Source organism: Ylistrum balloti, unplaced genomic scaffold, assembly GCF_031769215.1.
Source record: "Ylistrum balloti isolate Yb309-2 unplaced genomic scaffold, AGI_CSIRO_Ybal_v1 Utg369754, whole genome shotgun sequence".
NCBI lineage: Eukaryota > Metazoa > Mollusca > Bivalvia > Pectinida > Pectinidae > Ylistrum > Ylistrum balloti.
The window spans coordinates 462,489-485,448 of record NW_026781956.1 but is presented as its reverse complement, the minus strand read 5'-3'; the positions used below and the strand labels follow the sequence as shown (position 1 = coordinate 485,448).

At 35.1% G+C, this 22,960-nt stretch overlaps 1 protein-coding gene across 1 annotated transcript in view; it reads left to right on the top strand.

The window, feature by feature from the left end:
• Positions 1 to 22,960, top strand: part of LOC132543360 (uncharacterized) — an 81,249-nt gene that overhangs the window by 39,788 nt on the left and 18,501 nt on the right. The window contains exons 11-19 of the mRNA XM_060206852.1: positions 1,056 to 1,209; positions 1,711 to 1,805; positions 2,257 to 2,370; positions 2,508 to 2,592; positions 4,355 to 4,434; positions 4,597 to 4,662; positions 4,934 to 5,114; positions 7,403 to 7,506; positions 17,518 to 17,661. Of these exons, the coding sequence (XP_060062835.1) occupies positions 1,056 to 1,209; positions 1,711 to 1,805; positions 2,257 to 2,370; positions 2,508 to 2,592; positions 4,355 to 4,434; positions 4,597 to 4,662; positions 4,934 to 5,114; positions 7,403 to 7,506; positions 17,518 to 17,661 (1,023 nt within the window). The remainder of the gene's footprint in view (positions 1 to 1,055; positions 1,210 to 1,710; positions 1,806 to 2,256; positions 2,371 to 2,507; positions 2,593 to 4,354; positions 4,435 to 4,596; positions 4,663 to 4,933; positions 5,115 to 7,402; positions 7,507 to 17,517; positions 17,662 to 22,960) is intronic.

Genomic DNA, 22,960 nt, shown 5'->3' with positions numbered 1-22,960 from the left:
TGAGAAGGAGACAGATATGCAGTTATAGAAGAATGTGGTATTTAGGATATTTTGCTGAATCTGTCATCTACAACGTCAATAGGCTTATTTTTGTGCATGCTATTGAAATTTATTGTAATCTTTATCATTGTTGTGAATAGCTGTTGTATTTGTTATTTGACTTTTAATCCTCTACAGTTGTTGTTTTGTTGCTGTGATTTGAATGTTGTCAGTCTATAGGAAGTAAGTCCATGTGAGAATGGACATATATGTCCAGTTAATATTAACGTGTTAGAATGCCTGCAGTGACTTACTATACAAGTGTAATACAGAATCATCCTGTAAGCCTGCTTATCTTATCTGAACTGGTTTATTGTTGTTCTGCATGATTTTTTTTGTCTTATTTTTTTCTCATGTTTCCAAATGCATGTTGACAACAATATTTCCCAATGGAACTATTTTGAGTAATATTCATCATTGAATATAAAATTTGAAACAGACATATCAAGCCTGACGTACAGTAATGATAAATACATACAAAAAAGTTGTTAATGCAGAACCACATTAATTAATAATTTGATGGTTTGTTTGATTATTTATAGAAAAACATCACCTAATTGTGGACATTATAGAGTTATAGATATGTCACATACAGGAGGTGTGTCTTACATGCTATGTTTACATGATGGTATCAAGCTTTCAGAATGCTGTGTCGTAGGGAACATTTAACAAATAGAATCATTTTGTGTTGTCTACATGATGATATAAAGTATTTACAAGGTTTTTATTTTATTCATGTGACTGAATTCCAGTTCATTTATATGAGAAAAATAATGAGAATAAAATAGATATACAATACTTACTTTGTAACATATTGCTAGCATGTTAAAGTAAAGATTTTCCATCGATGTTTCCTGGAAAGCAAAAGTCTGCTAGATATTTCTTCACATCAAACCTAGGTTTCTTTTTCTTGAAATAATTAATGAAAATTTAAAAAGTTTGACATCATTTTATATATTTAAACAGTTCACACAATTAATATGAAATTTATACTTAATCTCACTTATCATTTACAGTACCATGATGATTCAAGGTCAGAAACCACAGAGGGTGGACGGACCAACAGGTCAGATCAAACAAGTATCCAGGGTGACAAAAGGAACCCCCAGCAGGCCCAGACAGATAATGATGCCAAACAGCTGTTTAATGCTTCCAAACTTATAGGAAGAGGCAAGTCTCTGTTACCATTCAATTTTATTCAAACTTGGTCAAATAGTGACCCTAATTAAAGGCTATAATGTGACACATTAGTTGTTTCCAAAGTCATTATTACAGCACCATAATGGTGGCTTCTGATTCATCAAAATCTTATTTTCTCATTTAGCTGAGACTGGAATTGAAAGGTTTATAGTGAGGGCAAATACAAAGGTTCTATTTTCCAAGTCATTCTTTATCATTTTGTTGCCATTGTAAAAGTTGTCTCCATGTAAATATTTTTTGATTGTTTGGAGAGAGTTGTCTCCCTGTATAATATTTCTTTGTTTGTTTGGAGAGTTGTCTCCCTGTAGAACATTTCTTTGTTCGTTTGGAGAGTTGTTTCCCTGTAACCATTACTTGTTGTTATTGTCGTTTAACAAAGTTTAATGTTGACAGTAAATTGTCCACCAGTAACTCTTATTTGTTGTTTCTGTAGTTGGACTATGTTGATTTCATTGTTTTTTATTACTATAGTACACCCTGAAGATATTATTATCAGGACCTGTGTGAGACGCAACCAGAAACAGAGAATGAAAACCAAGGCCCGATTTGAGGAACTGTATGAACTGGTAATACAGAAACTTTGACATTCAAGTTTTGACTTAGTGTTTGATTCAGTAAAGGGGTGGGATTTTCATGAAGTCATAAGAACAAAAAAAACCAAAGAACCAGAAAGAACCAGATAGTTGTTGCAGTTATTACTTACTTCATATTTAATATGGCTTAAGGTCCTCTAATTGAAAATAAGAACAAGATATTTATATTCTCTCTGGTCTTAATAACAAATGTCAAACTTAGTTTGACTATGAATAAGACATTATTTCTACTACCATAACATCTGTCAGACAGAGTTATCAATACGTTGTGAATTATCAGTGGACCTGTATAATGTTAAACATTAACCTTACTGAATTATAGAATTCTTTAGTAAAGTTATTGAATGGTAACCTGAGTAGAATTATTATATGATAGAAGTGGTCTAAATCTCTATCTAGTATTATATACCCGCTTTATCCACAGGAGCTGATCCCAGAGTTGAAGTCAGGACTTGGTGCTAGCTGGTTCCTTATAATAGATGCACTCCTGGATGAGCGTACCACCTCCTCATCCAGAGCAATTCACGACGCTTTAGAGGTACACAACTTCTGTCAAAGATTTGAAAGTCATCTTTATGTAATAAAAAGATCAGATTGGGGAGAATTTCATGTTAGATTCTTAAGGAATGTGTAGCCTGTGATACAACAAATTGTACTGTTTTTTTTTTGTTACAGGAAGGAAGTTACAGTACAGTAGTAGAAATTTTGTGTTTCACTACACAGCAGTCTCTAGCTACACTAAACGACCTCTACAATAAAGGTAGGTCACAAATGGATGTTTTGGAGTTTGGAAAATATTTTGGATTGGAAGTCATGGTGGTCAAAACTTGATTGCATAGACCCAGCAAACACAGACTGAAATAATATTACTGATGAATCAGTTTCTACAGGAATGTTTTTATAAGTTGTTATATATGAAATATATGTACCTACATATATGCATATAGCAAGTCTGTTAGAACATAACATGAGGATATTCCTTAGGTCAGTGTTTATACTACTAACATTCACATCGCAAATTAGGCAAACTCATTTAAACTTAAATGAAGCAGAACTTCATTGTTTATATAAAATAAAATAATTACAAATATACTGATGAAAAAAAATAAACCTCTGAGGCTCTGAAACAAATATTACCTGACCTAGTGATTAAGCCAGAGAATTCAATACAGACTTGAAAGAATTGATTACCTGGAAATGATCACAACAGATTTATCTCTATCAAAGGGCTGATGTTCTGTAGCAAAATTTCATTTGATGTTCAAATGAGAATGAGACGTTAAAAGATATTAAAGCAAGACTGAGATAAATTGATCACAAAAGATATTGCAGATAACTAACAGATAGGACATGAAGAAGAAGAAAAAAAATTTAGTACTGGGTAGATCTACCAGTCTACATAGTATATGTCAATGTGAGAGGTTCGATGTGATGCATCTTGCACACTGTATTACATACGCTTTTGGTTTCTGAAGACATAGCGAAAAAAATCTGTTTTGTTAGGTAACAACCTCTGGTGGTATAACCATGCACAATGTGATATATTAGTTTATGTGACACAGCTACCCTGCTGTAGGAGCCTAGTTATTTGACTGGAAACCTGAAGTATACATCCTTAAAGTCTGACCAACTCTTTGAAGTCTAAAATATTACTATAGTTTTCTGTTAGCTTAAGTTGTTGTTTGTTCCATGTAATGACTCCATAATACTGTATACTACTTGAAATTATGTCACAGGTCTAAACAGTTAAATCCTTGCTGATCAAGTAATATAGAATGAAAACAATGGTTTTATATAGGATGATAACATTTTGACTGTTTTGTCATAAATCTCCTGATACTAGACTAAATGGCCATTGACATCATCATCAATACTCTGGGGGTTATTATCACTTTCTCCCTCTGCACCCCTGGAACATATTTTGGCAAAATTGAAAGCACTAGTGATTTGGTTTCAGGAGAAAAAAAACCTAACCAATCACAGACTGATCTGCTCTGTTTGAAGATTACAAACAAGCGACACCCAACTTCAATGTCATTACAATATATCATTATTCCATCTTGAGATTTGTTTGATGTACATCAAAGGATCAAACTAGTCTTTTCGTCTTCCCCACAAGGTGTTACATATGAAGCCTTCAACTTTGTCATGACATGTTCCAAGGGTGCAGAGAGTGAAAGTAGTTGTAACCTCTGGAGTATTGAGGATGCAACTTGATGTAAACCAAGAAGGCCCTGAAGTGTTAGAGTTGTCTCCCTTGGATTATTCTTTTGCAGTCTGAAGAATTTAATCTCATTTCAGTTAAATTTTCAAACTGTCATTATCTCCTGTTAGCCCTGTAAGTTTCCCACATGCAGATCTTTTTCTTTAGGTAAAATTAGTATAAACTTTCTTTTATGTGTTTTATTAATTATGTAACTGTGTACAAATTCATATTGACATCATATAAACAATAAATGTTTTACATTCAGTAATTTTAAGTTTTGTTTCTGTATGATGCGTTACACCCCTATCTGTTGTAGACTATGCTGTAAGTTTGGAGGAAGACATTACAGACAAGACTGATGCCCCAGAACAGACACTACTATTAGCTCTACACCAGGTACGTATGTAGGAGTGCAATGGCAAGTCCATCTTAATCCTGACCTTTCATTCTGTGTACTTAGTTGTCTGTAGTAAAATAACCATTACTCCCATTCAGAGCCATCAGGCAATCAAACCAACATAAAAATGAACTTACAATTAACTTTCATGTTCCTGTTAGGGTCGGGATGAGTCTGTAAAGGTGGTGGAGAAGGAAGCAGAGAAGGATGCTGACTCTCTTTATGAGGTAATTTTTTTTATAGATTATAACTGGAGCATAATCAATATGTAATGAGTAATGAGATGAATTCATTTGCCTTCATAGTAAAATCTGGCCTTAGGTTTGAAAAGAATGTTAATCAAGATTTAAAAGAAATTACAGTTACCGGGTATTTAATTATGGAATCTTAATACTGATAATTTGTGTACTAAATCTTTATTAGTTTGTTATATTGTCCTGTTGTTATTGGATCAATGACAGCACCTCAATTCTAGATTACAAAGTTTTGATTTTGTAGTCTGGGGACGGTCGTTGGAGCAGTGACACTGGTCCTTTCATCAAGATGGTTCGCACCCGTAATTTTGCCCACATTCGAGTTGTCCTGAACTTGTACAGAGTTCTGACAGGAGGCAAGGATGTGACGGAGGATATAAAGAGTGAATGTGCACGCCAGTATGCCGACTGTCTCATTACCATGGGTAAGTTGATGCCACACAAGTCTAGGTCATGTCCCAAGAGTGACCCATGTCTTGCTTGCTTTCTTTGTTGAAGAAGACAAATAGTATTGTATACTTGAGACAAGGGATGTAGATTGGGGAAGACTTACCTGAAACAAAGTTGCATGTTTCATAATGATGTTGAATTTTAATCTCCCCATGGAATAGTGAGTTATTGAACAAGTCAAATTCAGTCATTATCGGGGATGTATCAACTCTCTTTATCAAGGTTCTTATATCAAGGTATTGAAAAATTTTAGTGCTACTGAATATAGTGCATATTCCTATCAAAGACTTAATGAATGGAATTTGGGAAGTATAATCTGGTCAGATATCACACATTACAGTAATTATATGGAGAAAAAATTAAAATGCTTCCCATTACACAAATGCCTGTAAAATATTAGGCTGTGTTGTAGGTTAACGTAACAGAGGTAGGTAGTGCAAATACATGTATACCAAAATCAGGAAACTTGTCTGTTCATGTCCTGCATATCCATGATCTTGTATTGATTTCATATCCTTGTCCCTGTTTTGGTTTCAAGCAGGAATCCCAAACTTGGTACAAGTCTAGTTACTAATGCCTTATATAAAATGGGGTCACTGTAACCTCTATCTGACCTCTGGTTTTTACCATTGGTTCTAAAATGTGATGAATTACACATTTCTATATATCAGCAAATACCAAATACTTTATATATGACATCAGATTTAATATGTTGATACTTCATGACAAGACACTGATGATTACCTAATTAGGAATACTGTGACCTCTCTTTGACCTTTGAAGATGACCTCTCTTGCTGAAACACCAGGTTTACAAGCAAGTGTTAGCCTACTCTACGTTTAGATTTTGAAGACTTATATGATTCATGTTCATATAATAAGGCTCAGTAACATATGAATATGAGATAATTGTGACCTCTGACCTTGACCACGAACACCAAAATACAGGTTTTCAGGTATAATCTTGACCAATATTTCCTGTATGGATCTAGTGATGAAGTACAGATCTATAGTGTTGTATGATACAGAAAGGGTATTAGGGTTATCACATTAAAACTTTGTTGTGTTACAGATCTATTGTATGTTACAGCCAGGGTATTAGGGTTATCACATTAAAACTTTGTTGTGTTACAGATCTATTGTATGTTACAGCCAGGGTATTAGGGTTATCACATTAAAACTTTGTTGTGTTACAGATCTATAGTTACAGTTGTATGTTGTGTTACAGAATTGTATGTTACAGCCAGGGTATTAGGGTTATCACATTAAAACTTTGTTGTGTTACAGATCTATTGTATGTTACAGCCAGGGTATTAGGGTTATCACATTAAAACTTTGTTGTGTTACAGATCTATTGTATGTTACAGCCAGGGTATTAGGGTTATCACATTAAAACTTTGTTGTGTTACAGATCTATTGTATGTTACAGCCAGGGTATTAGGGTTATCACATTAAAACTGAGTATGTCAGCTCATCTTCATTTTCTTTGTACATAGCATAAACAATAGGAACAAGTCAACAATGGCACCACTGTGTACAAATGACCTTACTGTTATAAGATAAACCACTAGCTATCTATACAACACGTACCAGATTCAAGGAATCCAAACCAACAATACTGGTCAAGTTAAAGTGGATTTTGGTACATAAATGTGGGACTGTTTTCATCCCTCATCATAGCAGTAACTCAATTGACTGGCAGTACAGATGAGGACTGATGAGCTTGAATGCTTAATACACGTCTAAATGCTGTGACATTGTAAAATCCTAATACAAATGTCCAACATGCAATAGTTGTAGATTTCCCCGTGGATTTAATACTGGAGACCACTTTCCTGCTATAATCATGTAGTTCTTCCTTACCATGGAATTTTTCCCTTGATGCTGACATACAAATGAAGTTAAATGAGACTTTAGTGTATTTTGCATCACAATGTAACATGCTATTTTATACGAGAATGTAGTTAATAGACATGTTTGTTTTGTTTGTTGGTCTCTGTGTCTTTTCTTGTGCTTTAGATAGGAAACATGATACGTTTATCTTTAAGCTTTAATTGCCTTTAAGACATAAACCATTCCCATGTGTTAAAATGTTTAGATCATTATTTATTGATACAGACCCAGTTAAATGACATGGGAAGAAGTGCTGTTAAGAGCAGCATTGTGAGCTGAGTATACCATGTGGGGTTACGTAATTATTTGAGACACATTGTGAGTAGACTAGATGGTGATTTGAAGGCACTTTTGATTTCTTTCCATTACAGTGAATTGTGTAAGAGGAGCTGACACTTATTTTGCTGATAAAATTTTCAAGAACATGTCTGCCAAGGACCAGGACTTTGTCAACATGCTGGTGGCTCGATCTGAGGTGAGGTATAACATAGGGCAAGGCTCTCTTTAGAAATCTAACAGACCAAAGAATGGCACTTTTTGGTTGATGTTAATGATTGGTTTGTTTCATTAAAAATGTAGGTGTAGGCTTCACCAACTGAATAAAGGATGAAAGCAGATTTATCCCTCTTAATAAGTTTGTTGTAACCAGGGGCATTGTAAGTGTTTCATTAACACTTCTTGTTTCAGCAAAAGTCTTTAAAAAAAAACATTCAAAAGTACTGTAACCAAAAGTTCACAGAATTCAAGGGCCCCATTTTATAAAGACATAGTCAATCTTTTGCTGAGAGTATTCCATGTTTATCGACAAGTGCCACAAGCTTCACAGCTGTTTCAATTATCTACCCTTTTAACTAGATGTATTGGCATTTATATATAGGAAAGAAATAAAGAATATCTAATGACTTTGTTTGCCAATCCCTTGGGTACCTGTTTGTGACAGTGAATTATCTGATTCTCTGTACACATGTAACTACTGTTAGACACGATACAGTTGTAATTTCTGTAATAGAGTTGTATTTGTCAGAGTCAAGGTATTTATCAACAAAGTTCCAGAAATAATTTGTTTTTTTCTTTAGCATGGGCCAAATCGATATCATGTGGTTATGCACTGAAAGCCATTTCTAGCCATTTGTCCCCACACTTCCATTTTGTGTGTAGCTATATCATCAACAATAAATGAGAAGTGATGTGACAATATTGTATATAAGTATCTGCCTCCCCCGCAGATATTCCCTACAGAATGACTCAACATCAGCCTGTCTCCATTATAGCTTTACATCTGATTAGGTTTCCTCCCACAAGCACCATTTTAACCACAATTTAAACCAGATGCATTGCAGATGTCCATACATGAGTTCTATTTATTTCACTAGCATACATATGTAATTCCAATTTCATATGGAGTCCAGTGTGTATTTACAAGCCTTGTGCTATTTGGTTAATTTGATAGACTTAAGTGTTCACAGTGATAATCTTTATAGGGATAGCTTGCTAGTGACAAAGACATTGTACAACTCCAGTATTCAGTGGTTTGATATAGAGTAGATCTCTGTGTGATGACCTTTCTTAAAATTATTATTATCGTAATTATTATTACATTCTTAACGGCCCATCAACACCTAAAAAGTCATTAGGGCCATCAACTGCTGAAAGACAGTTATCCAAAAGGAAATAACATCAAACGAACTAAATGGTAAAAGACAAATGCTAAAAATCTTAAATGGTTATATTATTACAGGAGATTAAAACACTAAGTCATATCCTGTAACATACAACAACATCTTTCAGATAACCTAGAATTTTATTTATCTGAACAGTTTCAAAAAGGGTCTTTACACTTGTAACGGTACGATGAAAATTTTCTTCAAATAGATTATTATGATTGGTTGCAGTGTCACCCAGAATCTCACTGTGAAATAAACTAGTTTAATGCAAACTCAAAGCGATGAACAAACTACAAATTGTGTTACTTCTAATGTTTAGTGTGTGGTAGTGCAGTCTTATGTAAAAATACTGGTATCTGTGACTGTAAATGAAATGAAGAACCATCAAGTATTGGTCACATGGTACAGCCTTCATTGGTAGTTTGCAATTACAACTCAATAGCTACGAGTCAGAAAGAAATATTCATTTCTATAGTTGTATATTGTACAGACATTAAGCTGTTGTTGTCAAACTGAAGACAACAGTAGTGCTTTGATGTTAGTGGTATATATATAGTTACAGTGATAATGATCTTCCATACCTCTGTCACATGCAGTCAGTTAAAGGACGCAGGATATGATTTTGTAGCATGAAAACAAATGTGTTTTTGAGCTGTTTAAAAAGCAAAGCAGGTACAGTACTTGCACATGTTCTGGTATACCACCTTACCTATTATCAGGCTGTCAAATTAGCTCTATCACTCTGTCAACATTTGAATGACCTGTGAGGTCATTTACAATCACATTTTTTTGTCAGCTTTTTACCTCTTTTTATCTTCATGTAACAAGAATCAATTTGACTGATATAGTGATTAATAAAAATCTATTTTTTGTTTGAGAATATAGAATTAAACTTGTGTTTTGACTGACCTGTAGCTATGGATACTAGCATTTTAGTGGCTAACTATCGACTGGTCAATGGTCAGTAATGTCAGCCTTGTTATCACCCACAAAATATGTATATCAGAACACTCATTTATTGGGTGGCTTATCATATAGGTTACCATAGTAACCAAGGCATCATATTAGCGAAAATATGAAATCATAAGAAAATTGTATCCTTTGTCCTTTAATCATTCCTTGACGTCCTACCCACTTTATAAGCGTGAAATACAATGAATATATATTCACTGTATGGTCTTGGGTTATGATATAGAACACTAAGTATTTTTCTATATTGTGCCAAAGGAAGCAATTATTAAGTGTAACAAATACATGAAATATGGCCTCCAATAAAGAAATGTTTATTGTTAGGAATTAAGTTCAGTGGTATATTGTTATTGTGATGAATTGTTTTTGAACAGTTTGGTTTGGAAATATGAAATCTTTAAGCTTTATATGGCTTAATTTATGCCTGAGGGCTTTTCTCTCTGTATCAAACTCTCAGCTTCCCAGCATGATTAGAGCAGTTTAGTAGTGACGTAATACATTTCACTCTGTGATAAACACTTCTTAAGGTTCCCTTAGTACGCCACAAGAAGAAGAGAATGTTTAAAACAAAATCTACTTCAAAATTTCAAAGACGATTTACATTATGTAGCTCAAGATAAAGTTCAAGCTCCATGCACAGAACATTTCCTCCCACTGATCAATTTGATTAACCTCTGAAAATACAATTCAAATTGAGAAGTAAAAAAAAAATTATCTAAAGTTACATAGTTGATTTTATGAAAATTTTAGATTTTTGTGACGTCTGGTTGCTTGTGATGAAACTGTACAATTTTATGATATCTATGAGAGCATTTTTCACAAAACTGTAGTCATGTTTGGGAGATAAACACTGATAGACCAGATCAGTTATCAAGGATGAGAACAGACCACTGGAACTGTTGGCAATATTGATTTCTGTATTGGCTCCATATGATTCCTCTCCACTACAGATATCTATTTTAACAATTTCCTGGGTTAAAGATTCAAACGTATCTAATGGACCATCAGAAGCCTTTGTAGGAAACATTAGGATAGACAGATACCTTTGTTGGGAACATGAGGACAGAGAGATATCTTGGTAGGGATCATGAGGACTGATAAATACCTTGGTAGGGATCATGAGGACTGATAGATACCTTGGTAGGGAACATGAGGACAGATAGATACCTTGGTAAGGAACATTAGGACTGATAGATACCTTGGTAGGGATCATGAGGACAGATAGATATCTTGGTAGGGATCATGAGGACTGATAGATACCTTGGTAGGGAACATGAGGACTGATAGATATCTTGGTAGGGATCATGAGGACTGATAAATACCTTGGTAGGGATCATGAGGACTGATAGATATCTTGGTAAGGAACATATTGACTGATAGATAGTAGATACCTTGGTAGGGAACATTAGGACTGATAGACACCTTGGTAGGGAACATGAGGACAGATAGATACCTTGGTAAGGAACATATTGACTGATAGATAGTAGATACCTTGGTAGGGAACATTAGGAAAGATAGATACCTTGGTAAGGAACATATTGACTGATAGATAGTAGATACCTTGGTAGGGAACATGAGGACTGATAGATACCTTGGAAGGGATTACAACATTATAGGAACCATATCTCAGGAAGCATTAAGTTACATATTTCATGAATACAGAAGGCCTACATTAACCTTTGTATAGACTAAATGCAATATCATGGAAAATTTGGTAGGATTAAACACCATTCAAGATGACAGCTCATACGGAACTCTATAGCTATGCAGGTATTGATTTCAATGTGGGGAGAAAGTAGAGAATTTTCTTGTGTGTTAATTTTTCATGTTTGAAGGGTTTCACAGATTTTCTTAATATCTTGTACAATATATTATGTCATGACTTAGTTTATATCATCATCAGTATATCAAGCAGAGAAATGACAGTGTATGTCAGATTATCAGTATATCAAACAGAGAAATGACAGTGTATGTCAGTATATCAGTACATCAAATGGAGAAATGACAGTGTATGTCAGATTATCAGTATATCAAACGGAGAAATGACAGTGTATGTCAGTATATCAGTACATCAAATGGAGAAATGACAGTGTATGTCAGTATATCAGTACATCAAATGGAGAAATGACAGTGTATGTCAGATTATCAGTATATCAAACGGAGAAATGACAGTGTATGTCACATTATCAGTACATCAAACAGAGAAATGACAGTGTATGTCACATTATCAGTACATCAAACAGAGAAATGACAGTGTATGTCAGATTATCAGTACATCAAACAGAGAAATGACAGTGTATGTCACATTATCAGTACATCAAACAGAGAAATGACAGTGTATGTCAGTACATCAAACAGAGAAATGACAGTGTATGTCAGATTATCAGTACATCAAACGGAGAAATGACAGTGTATGTCACATTATCAGTACATCAAACAGAGAAATGACAGTGTATGTCAGTATATCAGTACATCAAACGGAGAAATGACAGTGTATGTCAGATTATCAGTATATCAAACGGAGAAATGACAGTGTATGTCAGATTATCAGTATATCAAACGGAGAAATGACAGTGTATGTCAGTATATCAGTACATCAAATGGAGAAATGACAGTGTATGTCAGATTATCAGTATATCAAACGGAGAAATGACAGTGTATGTCAGATTATCAGTATATCAAACGGAGAAATGACAGTGTATGTCAGATTATCAGTATATCAAACGGAGAAATGACAGTGTATGTCAGATTATCAGTATATCAAACAGAGAATTAAAAAAAAATCTCCTGACAGTGTATGTCAGATTATCAGTATATCAAACGGAGAAATGACAGTGTATGTCAGATTATTGGTACATCAAACAGAGAAATGACAGTGTATGTCACATTATCAGTATATCAAACAGAGAAATGACAGTGTATGTCAGTATATCAAACAGAGAAATGACAGTGTATGTCAGATTATCAGTACATCAAACGGAGAAATGACAGTGTATGTCACATTATCAGTACATCAAACAGAGAAATGACAGTGTATGTCAGTATATCAAACAGAGAAATGACAGTGTATGTCACATTATCAGTATATCAAACAGAGAAATGACAGTGTATGTCAGTATATCAAACAGAGAAATGACAGTGTATGTCAGATTATCAGTATGTCAAACGGAGAAATGACAGTGTATGTCAGATTATCAGTACATCAAACGGAGAAATGACAGTGTATGTCAGATTATCAGTATGTCAAACGGAGAAATGACAGTGTATGTCACATTATCAGTACATCAAACAGAGAAATGACAGTGTATGTCACATTATCAGTATATCAAACGGAGAAATGACAGTGTATGTCAGTATATCAAACGGAGAAATGACAGTGTATGTCAGATTATCAGTATGTCAAACGGAGAAATGACAGTGTATGTCACATTATCAGTACATCAAACAGAGAAATGACAGTGTATGTCACATTATCAGTATATCAAACGGAGAAATGACAGTGTATGTCAGTATATCAAACGGAGAAATGACAGTGTATGTCAGATTATTGGTACATCAAACAGAGAAATGTCTGTTTTATCTGCCAGTGGTCAAGTGTCAGACATCTGACATGCAATTCTGTAGAATCTCCTTACCACCATTAACAAGATGAATGCTTTGAAAATATATTTTTTAAAGCCCACAACTTAAAAAAAAATCTCCTGACCTTTAATAGACTTTTCATGGTATTTCGTTTACTACACTTAGGTATTCAACTATGAAAAAATGCTCTGCATGTTTGCTTAGCTCCAATTCATAATAACTAGTTTTTTCTCTTTTTATCATTAAAACTCATATGCCTTCTGGAATGGACCTTTGGTTTCACATTCTTGATAACTATTTAATGTTTGAAATACAATATTTAAACATGATTGGATGAGGTCATCAGTTTTTCCCCAAATCATCTATTTTATTTCATTTAAAAGGAAACAAAACTCTGTGATAGGAAAGTAAGTATATTAATTTCATCAAGAATTTTTGTGAATTTTGCATGGATTTATTTCATTTTTTTTTTTTTTTTTTGAATATTGATGAAATTTTCTGTGTGTTGGTTTCCTGGGTTACCGGTATTTTGTACCTTGATCGCTTGTCAAATGGAATTAATAATTGTCTTTTACCTACTAACTTAAATTGAATGCATGTTCCTTTCCACCGGAGGCTTGATTTCCATCACTGCATGTGTCAATTGGTTACCTGGATCTCTAACAACCAAATGATGTTGTTTTCATTATAATGTGTCACTATAGATTCCTTATTACTGAGTACTGTTAATCACTTATTATTGAGTACAGATTACCTGACAACTGAGTACTGTAGATCCCTTATTACTGGATACAACTTACCTGACAACTGAGTACTGTAGATCCCTGATTACTGGGTACAACTTACCTGACAACTGAGTACTGTAGATCCCTGATTACTGGGTACAACTTACCTGACAACTGAGTACTGTAGATCCCTTATTACTGGATACAACTTACCTGATGACTGATGATGAGTACTGGAGATCCCTGATTACTGGGTACAACTTACCTGACAACTGAGTACTGTAGATCCCTGATTACTGGGTACAACTTACCTGACAACTGAGTACTGTAGATCCCTGATTACTGGATACAACTTACCTGATGACTGATGATGAGTACTGGAGATCCCTTATTACTGGATACAACTTACCTGACAACTGAGTACTGTAGATCCCTGATTACTGGGTACAACTTACCTGACAACTGAGTACTGTAGATCCCTGATTACTGGATACAACTTACCTGACAACTGAGTACTGTAGATCCCTGATTACTGGGTACAACTTACCTGACAACTGAGTACTGTAGATCCCTGATTACTGGGTACAACTTACCTGACAACTGAGTACTGTAGATCCCTGATTACTGGGTACAACTTACCTGACAACTGAGTACTGTAGATCCCTGATTACTGGGTACAACTTACCTGACAACTGAGTACTGTAGATCCCTGATTACTGGGTACAACTGAGTACTGTACCCTGATTACTGGGTACAACTTACCTGACAACTGAGTACTGTAGATCCCTGATTACTGGGTACAACTTACCTGACAACTGAGTACTGTAGATCCCTGATTACTGGGTACAACTTACCTGACAACTGAGTACTGTAGATCCCTGATTACTGGATACAACTTACCTGATGACTGATGATGAGTACTGGAGATCCCTTATTACTGAGTACTGTTGTTCCCTTAATTTTGAGTACAGATTACCTGACAACTGAGTACTGTAGATCCCTGATTACTGGGTACAACTTACCTGACAACTGAGTACTGTAGATCCCTTATTACTGGATACAACTTACCTGACAACTGAGTACTGTAGATCCCTTATTACTGGATACAACTTACCTGACAACTGAGTACTGTAGATCCCTGATTACTGGGTACAACTTACCTGACAACTGAGTACTGTAGATCCCTGATTACTGGGTACAACTTACCTGACAACTGAGTACTGTAGATCCCTGATTACTGGGTACAACTTACCTGACAACTGAGTACTGTAGATCCCTGATTACTGGATACAACTTACCTGATGACTGATGATGAGTACTGGAGATCCCTTATTACTGAGTACTGTTGTTCCCTTAATTTTGAGTACAGATTACCTGACAACTGAGTACTGTAGATCCCTGATTACTGGGTACAACTTACAATATGTACTTGTTTCTTGTCATCTTAGAACTGCAGTATTCTTGATGTTTTTTGATGACAGAAAAGTGCTGCTTTTTGACAATGCTTAATGTGGGTTCTTGACAACAAACAGTCATACTGTAGACAGGTGGTCATTCTATAGACAGAATCCCTGACCAAGTGCTGTACATGTCACCCTCAGGTGGTCATTCTGTAGACAGACTCCCTGACTAAGTGCTGTACATGTCACCCTCAGGTGGTCATTCTGTAAACAGACTCCCTGACCAAGTGCTGTACATGTCACCCTCAGGTGGTCATTCTGTAAACAGACTCCCTGACCAAGTGCTGTACATGTTACCCTCAGGTGGTCATTCTGTAGACAGACTCCCTGACCAAATGCTGTAAATGTCACTAGCCACTAGTGGATGGTCATTCTGTGGACAGATTCCCTAACTACTGTACTTGTCACTTTCACATGGTCATGCTATAGAATGGTTCAGTAAGTCTGTACATGTTGCCCTCGGCCTCTTTTGCTGTAATTTCATATCATTGTGCTCACAGACTGTAAGTGATTGCTGTACATGTCGATCTCAGAACAAGTTCTTGTAATTACATTATTGCATGCTTCTATCACATTTGTCAGGAGAATGTTGTATGCTTAGTTTTAAATTTTACATCCAGATTTGCTAAGGGATTTCTGAAACAAAAGGAAAATGAATGATTTTCTTGTGTTGAATATCAATCAGTAAACTGACTTGTATTGGTGTGTGGGAGAAGTATTGAATATCCTGCTTTGGAGATCGGCAGCGGTGACTGGTGTTGGTTAACTGATTATGTGTTAGAGGTATAATTTTATACAATAATGTTACAATGCATGTCAGGTTCACAATTATTATAGAAAGCATGTTGTCACCAATTTAATGCAGGATAAATCCATAAGTTTTGATTTGGAATGAAATTTTATCTTAAATGTGATTGTATGAACTTGATCTTTCTGTCCACCAAACTTAGCTATACCAGAATTGCTGTAGAGTATTGCTAACCCATGATGACATATTCCTGTACATTGGTATACGTGAAGCACCAGTTGTTGCAGTGTTACAGAATGTGTTACAGAAGATTTGATGCTGAGTATTTGTTACAATTGTGCCAATATTATTCACAAATGATACACTTCAGAGTTGGTGCTTTGTAAAAAATCAATACAAGCTTAACAGTTTTAGATCAATGCTTTTTGCAGTGATCCTGACTGTAGAATTCTTCCTTGCCAATGTGCTCTGACAATCTATAATGAGTTAATGTGTTTATTTTAATTCCTTCAATAAAAAAATCAATGTTTCAGAGTTATGATAATTGTAAATGTCATTTTCCACAAATATGGATGCTGATATTCTGTTGTGAGAATTTTAAGACAGTTATCAGATTTGTTCACCTTTTGTGAATTATGCTCTGTATTATGTACTAGCCGACAGATCAAGATATGTATGTTGAAGTGAAAAAAATTAGGTCACATTGGTCTTGGTCGGGATACAGAAATAATGAAATCTGATGGAGGCTCAGATGTTATAAGCCCCTTATATACTGTCATCTAGAGCATTTGTTTCATGTCAAAAAATACTTAGATCCTATGTCATGAAAAGACTTATTCATGTCAAGGTCAGGCCATCAGGTAAATTACTTAACTGCTATACTTTTACTCCTTATAATGTAGACTTTGTTTCAGGAGTTATAGTAATGGGCAGCAATTTTATTCATTAGTCACATTGATGCACCCTTCAGAATAATTCATCTAACTGATTTAAAGACTAATGGTAAACATGGATGATCTGTTTCAAATTGACATGCCTGCCATTAAGACTAGGTGTTAACATGGGTGATCTGTTTCAAATTGACATGCCCACAATTAAGACTAGGTCTTAACATGGATGTTCTGTTTCAGATTGACATGCCTGCAATTAAGACTAGGTCTTAACATGGATGTTCTGTTTCAGATTGACTTGCCTGCCATTAAGACTAGGTGTTAACATGGATGTTCTGTTTCAGATTGACATGCCCACAATTAAGACTAGGTCTTAACATGGATGATCATTTTCAGATTGACTTGCCTGCCATTAAGACTAGGTGTTAACATGGATGTTCTGTTTCAGATTGACATGCCCACAATTAAGAGAGCATACAAGAAAAAGTATGATGCTGAATTGGTGGATGACTTGAAACACAAATGTAACCACCCAACTATCAATGTCCTGATAGAGCTCATCAACAAGATACCACAGGGACAGGGGAAAAAGGTAGGTAACATGATACCCAAGGGGTAGGGGGAAAAAGGTACGTAACATGATAACCAAGGGGTAGGGGGGAAAAGGTAGGTAACAATATTCCAGGGGTAGGGGGGAAAAGGTAGGTAACATGATACCCAAGGGGTAGGGGGGAAAAGGTAGGTAACAATATTCCAGGGGTAGGGGGGAAAAGGTAGGTAACGATATTCCAGGGGTAGGGGTGAAAAGGTAGGTAACATGATATTCCAGGGGTAGGTATTAACATTCCAATCTCCCACCATTCTGGACATTTGTAAATTACAGTGCAACAGATGTGAAATCATGTAAGAAGCTAAGGGGTAAGAGGCAATGGCATCAAGCTCAGGATTCTGAAATTGTTATTAATTATTCTTCATCTACCGGTTTCGCCCATAACATATGGGCTTCTTCAGGACCTGAAGGATATGTTACAGGCGAAACCGGTAGACGAAAAATAAGATAACAATTTCAGAATCCTGAGCTTGTTGCAATTATCTCTTACCCTTTAGGTCCTTACTACTCTTCAATCGCCCAGATTACCTGGAGGTATCCAAGCAAGGGACAACGGAACCTACTCTTAGCTTCACTAGAAGTACAGCAGTTAGCTCTTCACACTTTCTGTCATTATGTAAGAAGGATGTAGTGTACCTCAGCCAACCCATAGAGAGGAATGAGGTCCCTCTCATACATTAGTTATAGGTTTTCCTTCTCCTCTCTTGTCATCAGATCAACAGACAAGCAATAAGTCAGGTGTACCTAGTGTTAGATAAAGCTTTACCAGTGACATTGAAATGTCAGGGTTCATTTATGTAATGGCTTTGCTTCTGTTAAAAAACATCCACAGAACCATTTAACCTAAAGCTTGATATTTGGTCCCTTGCATGCTGGCAAAGAAATCTATTAAATCCCAGTTTCAAGATCACGAGGGAAATTCACAGGAATTTTCAATACCTGGATCTGGTCTTGCCTAATGCCATTACATAGACTATACATCATCACAAACACATGACCGTTACAGTGGGTAGAAATGTATAAAAAGGGACTATGGAAGTGATTTAGCATGTTTCTATTGGAGGATCGAAGTCCCTCTGTCAAGAAGAGTAATTGACCTGTATTCATAGTCTGTTTTATGGTGCTTTATTCCATCTCTTAGGTTTTAAAATCCAATTTTGTTGTTACAGCGTAGAAAAGGTTGAAATAGAAATTGTTTGTTATAAAAGTTATTTCGGGCTGAATCAGAATAGCATGCCTGAAGCCTTTCTGTGACTGCAGTGATTGATCACTCGTACAGAATCTGTTGATTGGGGACACCAAGTTCTCATTGTCCCATTATAATTAATGTTTAGTATATTTATGGAAACAATTAGCCTGTTTTGACATTTGTAAATTCAGATTGCATGTGTCGTAGGCATACATCATTTTTTATTGATCTGATTGTAGTTTGCGCTGTCCTACATGGTAAAGTCCTTCACCATTAACGGTTATTTGTACAGCTGTTTTGTCTCTATATATATAACCTGCCAGAGGCTTGTTAGCGTTATGTTTCACAATTTTCATGTTGGAAGAATACCAGTACAGTCCAGTCATGTTACTGAAAATGTAGCCCTAGCCTCAAATTAGTTAACAGAATTCATCTTTTGACTTATGGAATGGTGGCCTTCAGTATCATAACAGGCAAAAAGTCACCAATTACAAAATTTCAGGTAAATATGTTTTTGATCATTTACAAGATCAAGACAATTCAAATTTAATTATTTTTGAAGTATAACGTCTTCCCTTTGTGTTAAACAATGATGAATGAAATTAACAGTATTGCAACACCAACTAAAATACAGAACAGATTAGCCAAAATATTCTATTAGAGACAATGCATTGAAAAAGCATTTTGCTATGAAAATCATGAAAAAGTCATTTTAATTTGACGATATTGGCTTTTGGTATGTTTTCTGTTTCTTTTTCTTTCATGTAGAAAATATTTGTACTTAATCTTAGTAACAGTATGAGTTTATATTTCTCTTCTTAAAACCTAATATTTTATCTAAGATTCAAGAGTTACCAATGATACATCATTTACAAAAACTATCAACCATCAAATTTGGCCAGATATGATAATTTTGTGTCATTATTTGTAGAAATGGAAAAATGGTACATATTTCAACAATTCGAAAAAGAATGAGCAAATATTTAGTCAGCATTTGATATCCATTTATGTTTATGCAACAGTTAATGAAAATACTGACAAAGATAAAATGATTTCATAAATGAGGCCAAGCTGTGTGACTGAAAATTTCATCAATGCAATTTTGCTTCAACACTGGAAAAATGGTAAAGTCCACATGTGCTTGATATGTTATCAAAATAATGCTTGCATATCTTGGGATATCATTCAATTTTGAATTAAAGACAGCTCAAAATTAAATGCACGTAGCTTTAAATATGTATTGTAATTAATGGTTGACTTTGAAAGGAAGATCTCCCATTTAAAAACATATATACTATTTTATATGTGTCCTATCTTAATTCATTTACATTACACTAGAATTCATATTACTTAATTTGTTATTCTGTCATTAAAACTGCAATAAAGCCAGTATGTTTGACATTTCAAATCTTTTAACGATATTCATGATTCAACGTTTTGTTAGTGTGATGGTTGAAATTTTTGGCTAATCTGTATTGTACAAAATTAGAATAGTTGATCTTAGAATACTGTTGATTTCTTATATATAGTGTAACACAAATGGTAGATATTCATAGTTGATTCAGTGAGCCGTTATCTTTATTTTTGCTGATCCTGTTTGGGGGTGAAAAAAACTCCTGTGCTATTAAAATATTGTATAATAACGAATGCCAAGAAAGTATTTGCTGTCTTAGATATAAACAACAAAGAATGTTCATAGCATTAAACAGCTAGACACTACATTTGTATTAGTTGCTAGAATGCAATAACTGAAACATGTCTTCGTGGGATGTCATCAATACTGTGACACAGACTATAGCAGGCTAGAAGGATCCAATTTAAAGAGTCATGTTAAGTAGTGACACCAGAAGATAATTATTTCTAATTGTGCTATCTGTTGTTAATAACTGCTGTTTACTACTCACTGTAAACTTACCAAACCTCTGATAGAAATTCAACATCACTGACTCACTTACCATTAAAATACTTGTGACAAACAAGACTGAGTTCCTTTAATTTTAGACAAATTTTTGCTGACTTTTAAGATTTGACAACCACCAAGGATTTGTTTGAACGTAATACTCCCCCAAGAGATATGTCCTCCACACTTAAATACAGTCCTGTGATACTAATTTTTACATAATGTAACTCTACCCAAATTGTAAACTGTTTTGATTAAAAAACAATCCTACTGGTAGTGAATCAAGCTTGAGTTATTTTACTACACATGTATAGTGATTCACTATAGATACTTGAACGAGGACGTGCAATCACAACACAACCTGACATACTGTGTTCACGGTGCTTTATTTACATCTAAACTATGGATGTAACAACTGGTTATGCTAGAGGGAGGACTTTGTCAGGGCAATCGCAATAATTTTGTTGTTTAATAAGGTATCTTCTTGTGGGTACAAACAGTTCTGTTCTTAACCAATCGTTGACATCATCAATTAATGTTGTTATTCTGGTAAACTTGATGTCATTTATTGAGTAACCATTTCTATGAAGATGGTAGTGTCTAAGAAATTGACTACTGTATCACTAACCTCAGTAATTACTTTGAAAGCATCAAGTTCTGTCTTGAGTGTGGCCAAATGGAAAAATGTTGATATATCAGAAAGTCAGTTTCGAAGTGGTCCGTGAATAAGAAATATAGTGAAGATAGGTATTGTTGCTGTACCTTGTTACTGAACTTATTGTGTATCATTTGAAACTGAATCTGTAGGCTTCTGGCTTTATTTGAAGTGTGGGACATTAGGTGCAAGTATGAATATGTGACTCCATTCTGATACACCACAGTGAAGAACCAAGGCACTGGTTTCTCTCCCCGTTTTCTGAAAAAAGATACTTTTAGTCTTTATTTTGTGCATTTACTAAATATCAGATGTTGGTGACATTTTATATATCCTGGTTAGTAGAGTCAGAATAACAAGTGGATATTCTTTACCAGTTCATTGAATGATAAATAGCATTTCTAATTCTTTTTCTTTGTTTTATATAGAGGTTTTCATTATTTCTTTTGGTATTGAATTGAAATTATTACCATTTGCCTTTATTTCAAAATGAAGTTCCTGCTCAAATATGGAAAGAGCTTCATTTTGAGTAGCATTACATCAACCACTACCTGTATGAATAGCATCACAATCACCACTACCTGTATGAGCAATTACCTCTACCTGTATGAATAGCATCACAATCACCACTACCTGTATGAGCAATTACCACTACCTGTATGAATAGCATCACAATCACCACTACCTGTATGAATAGCATCACAATCACCACTACCTGTATGAATAGCATCACAATCAGCACTACCTGTATGAATAGCATCACAATCACCACTACCTGTACATCACAATAACCACTACCTGTATGAGTAGCATCACATAACCACTACCTGTATGAATAGCATCACAATCACCACTACCTGTATGAATAGCATCACAATCAGCACTACCTGTATGAATAGCATCACAATCACCACTACCTGTACATCACAATAACCACTACCTGTATGAATAGCATCACAATCACCACTACCTGTATGAATAGCATCACAATCACCACTACCTGTATGAATAGCATCACAATCACCACTACCTGTACACCACAATCACCACTACCTGTATGAATAGCATCACAATCAGCACTACCTGTATGAATAGCATCACAATCACCACTACCTGTACATCACAATCACCACTATCTGTATGAATAGCATCACAATCACCACTACCTGTATGAATAGCATCACAATCACCACTACCTGTACACCACAATCACCACTACCTGTATGAATAGCATCACAATCACCACTACCTGTATGAATAATATCACAATCACCACTATCTGTATGAATAGCATCACAATCACCACTACCTGTATGAATAGCATCACAATCACCACTACCTGTACACCACAATCACCACTACCTGTATGGATAGCATCACAATCAGCACTACCTGTATGAATAGCATCACAATCACCACTACCTGTACATCACAATAACCACTACCTGTATGAGTAGCATCACATAACCACTACCTGTATGAATAGCATCACAATCACCACTACCTGTATGAATAGCATCACAATCAGCACTACCTG